The 14,818-nt window shown below is 41.5% G+C and overlaps 1 protein-coding gene across 2 annotated transcripts; it reads left to right on the forward strand.

Moving 5' to 3' along the window:
* LMBRD2 (LMBR1 domain containing 2) lies at positions 1 to 13,301 on the forward strand. Of its 2 annotated transcripts, none has more exons than XM_053448126.1 (18): positions 1 to 57; positions 1,709 to 1,933; positions 3,419 to 3,552; positions 3,941 to 4,054; positions 4,364 to 4,531; positions 4,852 to 5,062; positions 6,452 to 6,526; positions 7,466 to 7,579; positions 7,704 to 7,887; positions 8,493 to 8,674; positions 9,098 to 9,231; positions 9,744 to 9,849; positions 9,938 to 10,035; positions 10,426 to 10,529; positions 10,821 to 10,867; positions 11,146 to 11,251; positions 11,959 to 12,085; positions 12,892 to 13,301. In XM_053448126.1, the coding sequence occupies exons 2-18, from the start codon at positions 1,760 to 1,762 to the stop codon at positions 12,956 to 12,958; spliced, it is 2,145 nt and encodes a 714-aa protein (XP_053304101.1). In that variant the 5' UTR covers positions 1 to 57; positions 1,709 to 1,759; the 3' UTR covers positions 12,959 to 13,301. The 2 variants fall into 2 exon arrangements, with proteins under 2 accessions (XP_053304101.1, XP_053304103.1); XM_053448128.1 differs by having other exon boundaries at positions 3,944 to 4,054.
* Positions 13,302 to 14,818: the final 1,517 nt, after the last annotated feature.

A 14,818-nucleotide genomic window follows, 5' to 3' on the forward strand; every position in this document is an offset into this window, starting at 1 on the left:
GGGGTTTAACCCGGGATGTTACTGGGACGCATTCGGTGACCGGACTCTTGCTTGCGGGTGAGAAACAAGTCCGTGTGACGGCTCTGGGAGGTCACAGAGCCTTCCGGGTGCTGCCTTCCCGGCCGGTGCGGTGGCTGCCTCCCTGTTTTGTGTGTCATGGGGCGGTAGGGCAGGCGCAGCTTTGATGCTCGGTGTGTTGGGGGCCCTTTGTGTCCTTTTTGCAAGGATAATGAGAACATTAACAGTCCGTGTAGCAGAGGTGCAGTAGTATGCACGTTCCGTTTGAAGAAGAGACCTCTGAGGCCATGAAAGATTTAAATTGTTTTATGTGATTGCCCAGTACAATCCAGTTTCACCAAAGCCTCCAATAAAACTGTGTGAGGCTGCTGCGCAGACATGCCGATTACATGCATGTAGCCATTGCACGGGAGCGCTTACGGTTCAGTTCTTACGACTTTTTAATTCCAGCGAGATCGCAGATCTATAACTTGTGAGGGACGGGGGATCGGTCCATAACGCTGCAGCCGGGGCTTCGGGAGAACTTTAACTGCTGCCCCTTTAATTATGTCACTATTTTGCAGTTCAGGGCATCATCCTAAAATAGGTTAGAGGGGAGGTTGGGTCCCCTGCAGGGACTTGGCTATTTAAAAAAAAACCCCTTTTTTTAAAAAAAAATTTGCATCGGGTCTATTCGTTTTGGTGAAACGTCTGCATTATGCAGGCCGTCGGAGAAGAGAACGTATCCGATCTCTTGTGTATATTGAGACAGTGGGGTTACCATGGCAACAAATGCATTTTACGTCGTCCAACAAGGCTAAAGAGCGTCGCAGTCCAGAGCAGCTGGAGAGGCAAATGATCAGTGCGCTACTGGTAACTCCAATAACACTCAGCCAGCCAGCTGATACGATGAAAGCAGTCACTTGGGACTTTTCCCTGAGCTTTCTCTCTACCCAAAGCTTTGTTTGTAAATGTCGTCTGACTCGACCGGCCGAATGTTTTATCCTTTATTGCGTTGATTGCTGTCTGATCTCTCGCCGGTGCCCTGTACTTGGCCAAAATGACTCTGACTCCGTGTCAGCTTTTGTAGTTCTCCGTGTGGTTCAACTGATCCCCGCCAGTTATTGTTTAAGGGAATGTAATACCTTTGCTTGTCCAAGGTTAGTTTTCCCAGCAGGGATGTGAAACGTGTTTACCTTTATTCACCCTCCTGGTCCGTTTGCTCCTGTACTCACAATTTCACTCTATTAAGTGAGGCAAGGCGAGCGCAGAGTGTTCTACTTCTTCATTTAACGTGGCTTTCCCCTGTACAGAATAATAAGTAAGAATAACTATTTAAAGTCTTACACGTTGCAGGTATATATCACTGTGACCCCCCCCGGCTCCTGTATTAATATTCTCCGTTATGTTATAAAGCGCGGTCTTGATAATGTTCATTTCCTATTGACCGTCTGGGACTCAATGACTTGGTGTCCATTTGTCTCTGAATCTATATGTGAGTGCGCATGGTTCCAGTAGGTACGCTGGAAGCTCCCTTCTAATATGCGGAGTCTGAGGATATAATATCTCGCTCCCGTTTCACTGATGGCCAAAGTAGAACTGGTTCCGCCGTATTATGGTGATGGGGGTTGGAATCCCATTGGATACCGTTCACAAGGTTTACGTTGCACACAGTTTAGTTAATCGATGTACTCTCATTATGTCTTCACAGCTTTGATCGCGGTCTGTGAGCCTCGGCGCTGACCGTGAAGACGCTGTTACAATGAGTGGAGCCGCCCTCGGAATCGAGATCGTCTTTGTCTTTTTCCTGGCTCTCTTCCTTTTACACCGATACGGAGACTTTAAGAAACAGCACAGGCTCGTGATAGTCGCAACTCTCCTAGCCTGGTACCTCTGTTTCTTGATAGTCTTTATCTTGCCGCTGGATGTTAGTACGGTAAGGAACACGGAAGCTTGCGTGTACACAAACATTATATTAGGAATTGAAGTAGATCGTAGATTCGGGAGATCACGTTTCTAGAGTTTAGGAGTCAATCTACTTTTTCTAGGAGTGAGTAAATATGTATGTCAAACTTCAAATAAAGTATCTCTGTTGGTTGAACTTTACACTTCATCACATTATTGCACGGGTTCAGAAGGTGGCTAGCATACAGCTTGGGATATAACAGAAGGGCTACAAGAGAAGAAAGAAAAAGGTGAGATAAGATAAGGTTCTTTTAGGTAAAATGGAGCAGCGTTATGGCTCCTAGGAAGCCGGAGGGGATCAGGGTTCAAACCATGGAAGGGTTGAACTTGATGGCCTCTCAGCCCGAGTAACTACGTATTATTAGTTCTTTTGCGAATAAGGGAAAACATGAATGTGGCTCTGTGAGCTACAGTATTTGCTGCGACAATTTGAGGGGCAGGGTACTGATAGCAAAACCTACTTTGATCTGGTTTTATATTTGGACAGGAGCCCGCAATTGCTCCTTCGCTTTTTGTCCATCTCCCAATTAAGCAGTTTTGGGATGTAATGTCTCCTCCCTGGCATCGGGTAGAGCACAGAGCATGGAGCGGTAATAAGACGTATGCTGTGGAGTAAATGGGAAAAATGAGCAAACAAAAATAGATATTCTTCTGTCCCAGGCAGTGAACAATAAAACACCTGTCATCGTGGCCGCTAATGCTGCAAATTGGCATACATATAGTGTTTATACAGCTCACTCTAGGGAGTGTCTGAAAACCTTTAATGGTTACCATGGCACTACTAAGCCAAAACCAGTTTAACACCAAGACTGAGAATATAGAACCTGAAAGCTTTAATTAGCATAGAATTGACCCAGGGGAGCCTGACCTGGGGATCCGGCTGTCGCTTCACAGGTATTGTTCTTGGAGTGCAGGTGAGCCAGGGCTGCGTAAATACACCTGTACCATAACACTGATTTGTCCGCAGATACCGGATCTTAAGGATTTAAATTCTATACATCAGATCGTGTATTGTGAGATCTGCATAGTTTAGAGGAAGCGTTTTAAGCTCCTATTAAAATGTTGAATCGGTGTAACATGATATAAGACATGGCAGCTATTCTGACGTTTAATAAATCTAAGAGCCAAGTTCGATCGCAATTCAAAACCGCTTTGAATTCATATAGCAGATAAATCATAGTCTGCAGATCACAATCCCCACTGGTTACAACTTTCTTAAGTGATTAATAATCCACTCGGCTCCACAGTCATTTTTTGGCTGTAAATTGGCAACTATCGCCTGCGGGCCTGGGCTCCTTTGGCAATGTGTGTATATACACACCAAAGTAGTCCCTCTACTGTGTTTTTTGTTTCTTTCCTCCTCCTACTAACAATTTATAATACTTAATGATTTGAATGCTCTTTTCATTCTTTGCAGAAGCCCATAAGTAATGGAAAGTTCTCCTATCTTTTCTAGACTATTTACAATCGATGCCTCGCCAGAAATTCATTCTCACCGGTCACCATCAACACAAGCCAGTTTGCGGCCACAACCACAGTAGCCGCGGTTGACAATGTTTCCCGGCCTCAGGTCGATAAGAACGCACTGAGGTATTTCGCTCTAATGCACACCGATCGGTGAAACTCGAAATACATCTGCCATGGCTGCACTTTAAAGAGCTGTGTTTGATCTACTGCATGCAAGCCTAGAATTTGCACACAGGAGCTATTGGGTCCTCTGGTCTTCTCAACATTTACATTCCTCCAAAAATTCTCTTATTGATTTGCCGCATGGATCATCTTAGTCTATCTATATTTTGCATCCAATATAAATACACAATCAGAAGGTTATGGATATATAAATGGATATAATATATTGTAAGTGCATATGCAGTCTTCCCAAAGAATGAACACCACTCCTTATGATTTATTATAAGCGTCCTCGTATTCTTTAGCACTGTATAATGGGTTAATTAAAGTGCCGTCCCTGTTTTGACAGGAGTGCTGATAACGCACCACCCCAGGAGTGTTACAAACCATGGAGCTACATTCCCAAAGGCATCATGCCGATATTCTGGCGTGTGGTCTATTGGACGTCCCAATTCCTCACTTGGTAAGTGGTGCTGCAGCTAGTAATGTATACTTAACTATTTTCCCCGCACGGTATTCATTTCCGTTATTGCATGTTTGATTTTCCTTTTTTACAACACACTTGACACTTGAAGTTTCACATCAACATGAAGACCATTAAGCAAACCATGCGCAGCTGCAAAGTCTTGTGAACGTGTAAAGTAATCGACAGGCATTTCTGCCTTAGCGGCTACAACTGTAGTGTCGGAATATCGTAAACGTTCTCTCTCTTTGAATAGCACTTGATACAGAATGCGGATTACTGAAATTAACCCGTTTGCTCCTGTCACAGGATTCTCCTGCCCTTCATGCAGTCCTATGCACGATCTGGTGGCTTCTCCATTACAGGGAAAATTAAGACGGCCCTTATTGAGAATGCTATTTACTACGGAACATACCTGCTGATTTTTGGAGCACTTTTAATCTACGTCGCTGTGAACCCCAAGCTGCACCTGGAGTGGTAATCCTCTATTTTTAAGTTTTTATTTACGCTTTTGACTTTCTTTGTTCATGTGAGCTGTAATGCTGTTCTTCTTGGGTGTCTTCTTTAGTGGGGTAGTATCTGTGGTTGAAAGGCCAGTGCGCTTAACCCCTTAAGGACAATGGGCGGTCCCTAAACCCATTGAAAACTGCATTTTGAGCCCGTACATGTACAGGCTTTGTCATTAAGGGGTTAAATCACTCTTTGCTCTCTGGTTTGATCAGTTATTCCCTGTCTAGATTCTGTAGCATCTCGAGAGTCTCTTCTTCCGCTTAATTCGGTTGCGTTTCCTTTTTTAGGTACCAACTCCAAACCATTGGGATTGCTGCAGCCAACACTTGGGGTCTGTTCCTCCTTGTCCTGTTGATGGGTTATGGCTTAGTGGAAATTCCTCGCTCTCACTGGAATGGAGCAAAAAAAGGCTACCTCCTGATGAAAACGTATTTCAAAGCGGCCAAATTAACCACCGAGAAAGCAGATGCAGAAGAAAACTTGGAGGATGTCATGGAGGTAAAAGTTATCAAAATACAAAGGTGTTAGTGTCTTCCATGTCATCCTCACATGACCAGCTTGACCATTTTTTTCTGGCGGGTCTTTGGTTTCTAAATGAGCAAATCACCCGGGCTTTGTTTTACTGGAAACATTTAAGAAATATTGGGCTTCATTTCATGGTTATTGCCAATCAAGTTATACCAGTAAACATCCAGAATCCTGACGGTGGGAGTATGATGGGAGGTTTAGTCCAAAAATTTAAAGCATCTCTATCCGTCATAGTTGTTAAACTGGCACCTGATGCCACCTGTGGCCGTTTTACCTTTTTATAGGGCAAAGCTATACGATCGAGGAATATGTTTTTCATATACCCATGGACAGCTGATGACTACTTTTCCAGCTCCGTCAAAACTAAATTCCATGTGTTTTTTATTAATTTTTTTTTTTTTTTTTCTTCAACCCTAATTTTGACTCCGGATTATGGAAGCTGTAGAATCATCTGTAGTATTATCCTATTATAATTTTATAGGATGGAACTTTAGGTTAATGTAAAGTTTTTAAGAAATGGTTTTGTAAAAACAGTGATTTTGCACCTTGTAGCCCTTTGGGTTTTTATGATGGTTTAAGGGGGTGTCGAAACTTGTTTAAAGTTGATACCGTATTTATCGGCGTATAACACGCCCTTTTTTAACGAAAATTTGAAGCTGAAACCCTACCTGCGTGTTATACGGCGATAAATCCTAGAGCTGCACAATCTTCCCCTGCACGGCTCTCTCGCGCACCCTCTCTGATGCCGGGAGCCGGGTGATGATGTCCCTCCAGCCCTGGCATCAGCACAAAAAGTAAAACGCTGGAAGCTAGGTCCCAAAAGGTAGGGAGTCTGGATGGGCCTTTCAAATACTGGCAATATTGGCAATATATAAAATTAGTGTGTGTGTGTCTGGGTTTTTTATTATTTAAACTTTTTTACTCAAATTTCCTTGTTACAATGAGGGTGCGTTTTATACGCCGATAAATACGGTGTTTGTTATGCATCAGTTAGAATGGTATTTTCCCTGAAATCAATGTTGTACATTGGGGGTATTTACATGAGGAAATCGGGTATAAGGAGTGCCTGAAGATTAAGTGACCTCTGTGATCTGAGATCAGTTCCTAATAACATAGACAAATCGGCTCAACAGCTGTCATTTATAACGCACCTATAATACATTGATAAATATTGTTTTACTTCAAAAAGATCACTTTTTTGTTTGTTTTTTTAAATATATGTATCAATTTTAAACATTTTAAATAAATTCATGATTAAACAAGGAGTAGCATGATAGATGTATTTATTAAAGAAATGTCAACATTGCTCATAAAATGTTTATTGAATTTAGTGTACTATATGTTTCTTTTACTATGCAGGAAGTTCGAAAAGTAAATGAAAGCATTAAATATAATCACCCGTTACGGAAGTGTGTGGACACGATTTTGAAAAAGGTAGGAAAATGCAGTGTTGGGGGTTCTTTTTACTTGCCAGTGCCTGATGGTACGTCTGATACAGGTAGAGAAATGGGCAGAATAGATGGGGTCACCTGTGGCAGTTATACATTTCAGATAGTCTATGGTCGTTAATTGTAAAACGGAATTCTATAGCCCAATGTCAAGTAACCGTGTGGGATATTCTGTAAGTTGCCATAGCGATTCTTCCACATTTGGAACGTTGCCCTAGAACTGCTGATAATAAATACTAGACTTTTGTGTTTGTCTTCATGGGGAAAAAAAATATTATTCGTATTCTGTGATTATTCACCTGTTCCGGGGTCGGGCGAATATTCCTGTACGTTCTTCGTGTTGATTTTTTTTTTGGCGCCAGGATTTTAAAGGTCTGTACGAGTAACTCTATTGGTCACCAGCAGGGGCTTCCTCTGCCATTAACCAATGAAGTGCAGCTGCTCTACATCGGTTGATGGCAGACGAGCCCCCTGCTGGCAACCAGTGGAGTCGCTCATATGGACCTTTAACTCCTGATGGTGAAACTCCGCCTCTCCCTACTCCAGGAGTTAAAGGTCCATAAGAGCGACTCTATTGGTCGCCTGCAGAGGCCTCCTCTAGCATCAACCAATTGGTTTTTGAGGGGACAGCAAATTTACACTGTTATACAGGCTGTACACTCACAACTTGTCACATGAAAAGATATAATTAAATATTTACAAAAATGTGAGCAGTGTATTCACTTTTGTGAGATACTGTAGTTGGAGATATTGACGAAGACAAACGCAAAGATGCATTGTGTGTCTCCGTGTATGTTTTGCTGCCGCCTTGGTTTTCATGTTCGAAGGGAATACGAATGCACGTCTAATAAATACGGCCCAATGCGTTGTCTTTTACTTGCAGCGTGGTCGGTATTGAAAAGCTTCATTATAATATGTATTTTAGTGCCCAACCGAGTACCAAGAGAAAATGGGAAGGAATATGGATGACTATGAAGACTTTGAAGAAAGGGATGTCAGTTATCCAAGTGAGAAGATGCTTGTGAAACTTCACAAACAGGTATGTGTCCGTGCCGCTAACTCACACTGGAAATTATAACGCATGCGGGGTGATATTTGAACTGGGAAGCTTTTCCTGTTAATATAGAATGTTTTGTTTATGGAAGTCTTTCTTCTGCTGACAGGTTATCTATGCCGTTCAGAGGCATCGTCGGACACAGGTCCAGTGGAGGATACTTCTGGAACAGGCCTTTTATCTGGAAGACATTGCGAAGAACGAGACAAGTGCCACCAGACAGTTCGTTCATACGTTCCCTCCTCAGGAGTCAGAAAGCTGGTTCAGCCGGCATTTCTACACCCCCACTATCGGTACGAGCTGCACCCCCCGGACTGCCACGGTGTTCACTCAATAGTTCGGATGCACTTTGCTACGTATGGAGCAGTCAGCTGGAACGTTCTACTTCTTTCCGTGGTGTCTGCGCCACATTTAGAATCTTTCTCAGGCGCAAAAAATATTTTCTGGGTACATGTAATATGTAGGAAGCTGGGGAAATGGTTCATATCCCTCTCCTAAGATCAGTAGCAAACAATCTACAAGTTCAGTTTTACTTTTGAGAAATGTACTATAACAAAATTATTAATTATATTTTCTGAATATTAATTTTGTTTGCAGAAATCTTTTTTTCTTCTAATACTTCAACACACTTTAGAAGTAGGTTGATATTATACTCATCAGAGTAATGCCATAGATATGGGGGGGGGGGGTGAGTATAGTATATATATATTTTAATGTAGTGTATGTGTGTATATAATATATATTTCTACATACCGGGGCCTGCATTGAGATTTGATTGTATTTCATATTCAAAGCACTTTGTTTAAATAGATGTGCTAAACGACCTCTTCATTGGCTGATAAATGGACGATAAGCCAGTTAGGGTGTAATTAATATAACTTTTCATATCTGTCGACAGAGTGGTATTGGGAGTGCCTTCTCCACCCCTGGTGTTCTCGGATCCTGGCCGTCGTCTTGGGCATCGTCTCGGCTGTGGTTGTCTGGTCGGAGTGCACTTTCTTTAGCACAAAACCAGTGCTGTCTCTCTTTGCTGTTTTTATACAGCAGGCGGAGAGAACGTACAACTATATTTATATTGAGGTAAGGAGTGGTGAATGATGACTATTACTATAATAGTAGCTAACAGATTTAAATAGCGCACTTGAAATTATTTGGTATGTTATTAGAGTAAGTAGATAGATGCCTAACCCTTTAATTTTGATCTTAACACGTGAAAGGTAATTGTGATTGTAACACGAGGCAGCGTATGTATGTATGTACACATTAGGAGGGGTCACGGTCATGTAGAGCAAAGAGAATGGGAATGATGCTGTGGGATTTGAGGGAAGCTGTGTCCTGTCTGTGTGTTTAGGGATTGAGTTTAGTTTTGGTACATGGGTTTGTTACCATTTCTCGTAGGTTATCCACTTCTGGCGATGTAGTATTGAAGCTGTGTCTGCGCATCTCTTTAGTGGGGTACACCAACTGTATGGTCACACTAATGCTCCATGTACTTGTTTTCAGGTGGCCTGCTTCCTCACCATATTCTTTCTGAGTATCTGTGTTTATTCGACTGTCTTCAGGATCCGGGTATTCAACTATTACTATTTAGCTTCTCACCATCAAACGGACGCATACAGCCTTTTGTTTAGCGGCATGTAAGTAGAATGCATTGTGTGACGCCGTTCTGAGTATATCTCTGTATATACTGTAGTTTTAGTGAACCAGCGGTGGTAATGTGCCTTTACATGTTACGTGAAATTCACAGGTTTTGTTTCTGAAATCCCCAAGGGTTTTTAAATGCTACTGTTTCTATGAAAGTAAATATAAAATAACTAAAATATAATAAAATAATAAAATAACTACATGCTGTTAAAAAAAAAATTGGTATTTTTATAAATCATAAGCTGTGAGTACTGCTGTTCAGTCAGTCCTGATAACTACATCCGTTATTGGAAGGCTCCACAAATCACTGTCTGCATACAGATTTATACTTTCAGCCCTTTTGGTGGTCTTTGTCAGCTTGTTTAAAACTCGTTTATTGTATCTGACATACAGGGAGCAACGAGCGATTCTCTTAGGAATAATGAGAAGAATTTTGTGATTGTGGTCAGTTTTATCTTCTTATTTATTTATTTTTTGGCTCCATTTTTCCTTTCCTTTCTACCAGGCTGTTCTGCCGTCTGACTCCTCCTTTGTGTTTGAATTTTTTGGGGCTGACGCACATGGATGTGTCGATTGCTCACCAGAACACCGAGCCAACTGCGTATACCTCTGTAAGCGGTCTTCCTTTTATTAAAATATGCAATGCTTTATTATAAATGCCTTTGTCTATGGTATTATAATCCTGTCTCTGTTTTCCAGATTATGGGTTCTTTAAGAGTCCTGCCTCTTATTGCTGATGTGTTTTACATCTACTATCCCATGCTGGTTGTTATCCTTTGTATCGCTACGTACTTCAGGTAAGGTTCTTTCCATCCCGAGAAGTCCCATTTGCTTATGTCACTGTCTTTTGGCCCAATAAAAGATATTACCTCCGACAAGAAACCTCCCTGCAATAACATTATAACAGTAAATATCCTTACAGGCAGACATATAAGAGACAGTAACACTTACTGATCATAAAGAATATTAAATGGTTTACCTGATGTGAGAATAGTCTGGTCTGTACACAAAACGCAAGAGTTTTGGCTTTTAAGTTGGCTGATTTCATTGTAAATTCGCATTGACTTCTGCCGTGTTTTTAGCCGCTTACATGGATTTCAGTGAATGTTGCTGAGCACCTTCCCAGATTTGCTGGCCGTTGAGGGATTTTGCATTGACCTCCTGTCTTATTTTTTTTTATTTTTTAGCTTGGGGACTCGTTGCTTGAACTTGCTCGGCTTTCAGCAGTTTATAGGAGATAATGACATGACCTCAGACCTCACCGATGAAGGCAGGGAGTTAATCAGAAGAGGTATGATTTGGGTTTTCTTGCCCCAGACTGAAGTCTTAGGGCTAAACAATTTCCACAGTCTTAATAACTGCTTTTGTGGTCACATATTTTAAAAAATAGCTATTTATCGAGTACCAAGATATTCAACAGGTGCCTTACAAAAACAGATATTATATGCAGATCTGCAATACTTGTTTTGATAAAGTAATACGCGGCTCCAATGAAATAAAGCTTATTTCGATGTGCAGATGTTGTGTTCTGTTTGTGTAATATTAAGTAATCAAGTTTTTGGGGTGTTTATTTGAATTTTAGAGAAAAGAAAACGTCAGAGACTAGAAGACGGTGAAACACGTCGAAGGGTAAAGTATCTCATGGACTGTTGTGGCTTTTTAGCTTGTCAATACTTGTTCACATGTACGACTCAAAATACACAAAAGGGAACAAACTCACAGCACATTCCACAAACCAATGAGAGCTTCTGATTATTTAGACAAAATATTGTTTCAGTCACATATTAAAACCGCTCTTTATTAAGTTTGTATGTATGGTATGACCTTGCTATTGTGACGGCAAGCCTCTTAGATCTTTTACCCACCCGTTTGTCATCGCAGCCGTCTGATCTCTTTTCTGCTTGCAGGAATGGAAAGAGAGATACTCGAACAACAGAGAAGACACGAGCCGGAACCGGAATGTGCACGCCGAACAAAAGGAGCCAAGTTACACCGAAATGACTACTTCTAGATGTAATTAATATTATATAATTTGAAGCGTTTCATGTGGGTCCGTGATGCAACTGATTACAATGAAGTCCAACACTATGACTTCTGTTTGTAGAGCGTTAGTGGGCCAGAAAATGCATGAAATTGATATGAATGTTCTACAAGATGATGGGCTAGTGCTCATATAATCTTAAGCGATATTATTATTGCGTTTTGTTTAGAATTTCAGGAGATTGCATAGCACTGTTACACTAAGGGAGAATACGAAATTAAAATATATACGACTATATGTTGTATATTGACAATATATACAAATTAATAATTACATGGACATACAAGACATACTGGTACTGGAGAGGAGATCGTACACTGAAAAAAGTGGAACTGAATCACTAAACGTTGTTTAAATGATACCACAAGGGGTATGGTGCGTCCGTTTGTGCTTTATACCGATATAACGGACTGCAGACCACAGGATATTAGATGCTTTGGAGGTTTTGAGAAATAAAGTTGATGAGCTATTAGTACAGGGCAGTTAATGTTGGCGTAAAGGCTTTTATGTGTGTTGTAATAGACGGCTATCTGGTGCTTTATGTCTTTAGTTTCGTGTCCACTTGTATTTTTCTCTAGAGCTCTCTTGGACCTGTGTGACGTGTTGTGTTTTTTTACCAATGTATTAGACCTTTGTCATGTAACAGATGGCCAACGTCTGCTTATCTTATATCTTCCAGCATCAAAGTACACAAGAGCAAACAACAGATCTGAAAAAGATCGGATAGAACTGCTGCAAGACGCAGAGCCGTTGGATTTTAATGCAGACACGTTTACCGATGATCCGCTTGACTCTGAATCAGGACGGTGAGTGTCGCGTCGGTGAGGATGGGTTTGCATGTTGGCTGATGAATACAGTTGCAGCGTTTAGCATTCAGTAACTAATATCTGAACGGTTCTCATTGATAACCTTGTATTGGCCTTCAAACCTCTGCAAGACCCTACCAGGCAACGGTATTGGGTCAGGAATTGGTTGGCAATAAGTCAACCTTAGTAAATGGGACAGGGGATGCTGGTGAAAGAGGAAGAGTGTCTTTGCTTGATGTGCACATGGTTTGCTCCAGCGTACATAATGAACAGCAGAGGGTGCGTTAAGAGCATATTATTAGAGAGGGGGTAATCGTAGGACTCTGCAGATACTCTTGCTTTCCATTGCCTCCTTTGCTGTACACTCGAGTCATGAGGGTATCTTTCACCAACACTACTACCGCTTAGGAGAGAGAACCAAGTTGCCCGATCTCTCTGCCCACCGAGCTCTCCCTGGCTATAAAACCAATGCTTGACGTGGCGTTTATGCACTAAAACAAGACTCAACTTATCGAGTTCATTATGTGCGCTGAAGGGTCAACTTTTAACTTTCTCCTGCAAGTTGAACATTTACACATAGTTCAACTATTGGGACTTACAAGAAATATCCCTAATTTATTATAAAGTTAGTGAAATTGTCTCGCCTGTAAATTCTTGCTTTGGTTGATTCATTTCATGTCCATACACCTTCATCGAGTCATTCTTTCATTTCTCTTCTGTGTGCTCCTTTACTCAAACGCCATGATTCTTTGTGATAAAGTCACTTTTGTCTGTGTAACGCATTCGCTAATTTTTCATCTATTTAGGTACCAGCCGGGCGGAAGATATTTATCCATGTCTACGTCAAACAGCAGAATATTTGATGATGTATAAGTCTGGCCAGGAACGCAGATCATCTAAAACTACAGATGTCCCAGCTGTATATATCCCAGCTCGTGATAAACAAAACAAACAAAAAACCCACATGGTTTTCATCTGAAGGAAACAAAACCAAAAATCATTCAACAGCCTTTGCACTTTTTGAGGCTGAAAGAGCCGCCATAAACGTGCTTTATCTTCCGGGTTGGACCTACGCCTACATAAAGTGGCGTGCAAACACTACTCCGTCTACTGTTACAACAGATGTCATGTGTTTGTGTTACCTGTTAATGACTGGAAATACGTCGCTGTAGCTGGACAGTATGGAAATCGGCATAGATTGCTTTTAGTTGCACAATGCTGTCATTTGCTGATTTTTATTTATTTTCATACGCGTTTGTCGCCTTTTTCTAAATTATTTGTGGGAGGTTAAACTACGCTCTCTTATTCTAGGCTTTTATCAACCTAACGGGGCCGATATCTTTTACAGCACAGCTGATCAACATAAAACGGGAATGTAGACCTGAAATCTTCTGTGGGCCTTGTATGCTAATGGATGGGAGGGGCTAAACAGAAGCTGATTTACATACAATTACCGTATGTCGCCTTTAAAGTCTGACAACTGCGGGAAAGAAAATGCAGCGTTGCATTGATTTCAGAAGCCTGTAGTGTGTGTGACGGGGCTGGTGTCCCTATGTTTGTACAGAGTCTCCCTGCCTAATACCCCCCCGTACCTTACGTACCTGCTTCCCAGTGTAAGGTGACAATACAGTAAGGTGGGGTGTGTAATGTCCTTCGATTGTGTTTTTCACTGTAGTTGGGAACCACAGCAAACTCTGTGGGTCTCAGTCTGGCCCGTTAACACTGGAGTCTGTAAATAGGCTAACGGAGAGAGATTCTCATAGATACGCTGTGCTTTTGTGTGGAGGAAGCGCTGCTCATTATTGCATGCAGGGGGCTTAATATTATGCTTAGTGTATGTTGTGCATAACTTTGCACCTGCTGACAAAGGACACGTTTTTTAGATGCTGAGAAAAAGTGAAGCTCTTATAATCTGTAGAAACCAAGCATCTGCCCACCAAACGGGAAGGATACTGCGTGCTTGTGTTTAAAGGGTCGTTGCTTCTGCAGTTTTCTGTAAAGAGACATTTTAATATTTCCCAAAACATCCACAAAAATACTTTATTAAAGGACCCCCCCCCACACCCAAAACCATCAAATTACCAATTAAGCTATTACAAACAAATTGATTTGTAATTTTAAATGTTCCGCAAACCACACATAAGCGATACTTGTGTGACCTGAACTAACAAAGAAAAGCAATACTTTGTGACACTTGCTGTACATTTACTGCACATGGAACGGTCTGAAAGCCTAGTTCTGCTCTCATTCCTGTGATGCGCCTGGGGGATGAGGTTATGGACCGGCTTCCATCAGCGATGATGCTTTACCTGATTAGATCAGTAGTAATGGGTTAGTTTTTGCTCATTGTGGGGCATTCTGGCAATTTCACCTGTGTTCTGTAGAAACCCCTTGGATCCTTGCGGATATGACGTTTGTCTTGCCTTTCTAGTACAATGCGGAGCTATTGAAGAGATTTCATATGGATTGGTTTTCAGCATAACAGGTAGCATTATTTATCTCGGTGGATAGTAGGTGGTATGCCTTGAATGCCAGTTCAGGATAAGTTATTTTCTGGATACCTTTCCTTTTTTTTTTATCGGAGATGTTGGCGTCATGTGAAGGAAACACTGGCATAGTCTGTGAATCCATAGTCCTTGGGTACAAAGTTTTCAGCAAGTTTTGCGATAAAAATCAGACCAAGTTCTCTCTTTGTGCTGGTGTGCAGTAATCTGGCTGAGGGTCAAGCACAAC

The sequence above is a fragment of the Spea bombifrons genome, chromosome 1, assembly GCF_027358695.1.
Source record: "Spea bombifrons isolate aSpeBom1 chromosome 1, aSpeBom1.2.pri, whole genome shotgun sequence".
In the NCBI taxonomy this organism is placed as follows: domain Eukaryota; kingdom Metazoa; phylum Chordata; class Amphibia; order Anura; family Pelobatidae; genus Spea; species Spea bombifrons.

Excerpts from the sequence above, each read along its gene's own strand:
- LMBRD2 (XM_053448126.1), top strand. The coding sequence starts at position 1,760 with ATGAGTGGAGCCGCCCTCGGAATCGAGATCGTCTTTGTCTTTTTCCTG. Across the intron at positions 4,532-4,851 it reads CCCAAGCTGCACCTGGAGTG|GTACCAACTCCAAACCATTG; the intron begins GTAATCCTCTAT and ends TTCCTTTTTTAG. Across the intron at positions 7,580-7,703 it reads TTGTGAAACTTCACAAACAG|GTTATCTATGCCGTTCAGAG; the intron begins GTATGTGTCCGT and ends TTCTGCTGACAG.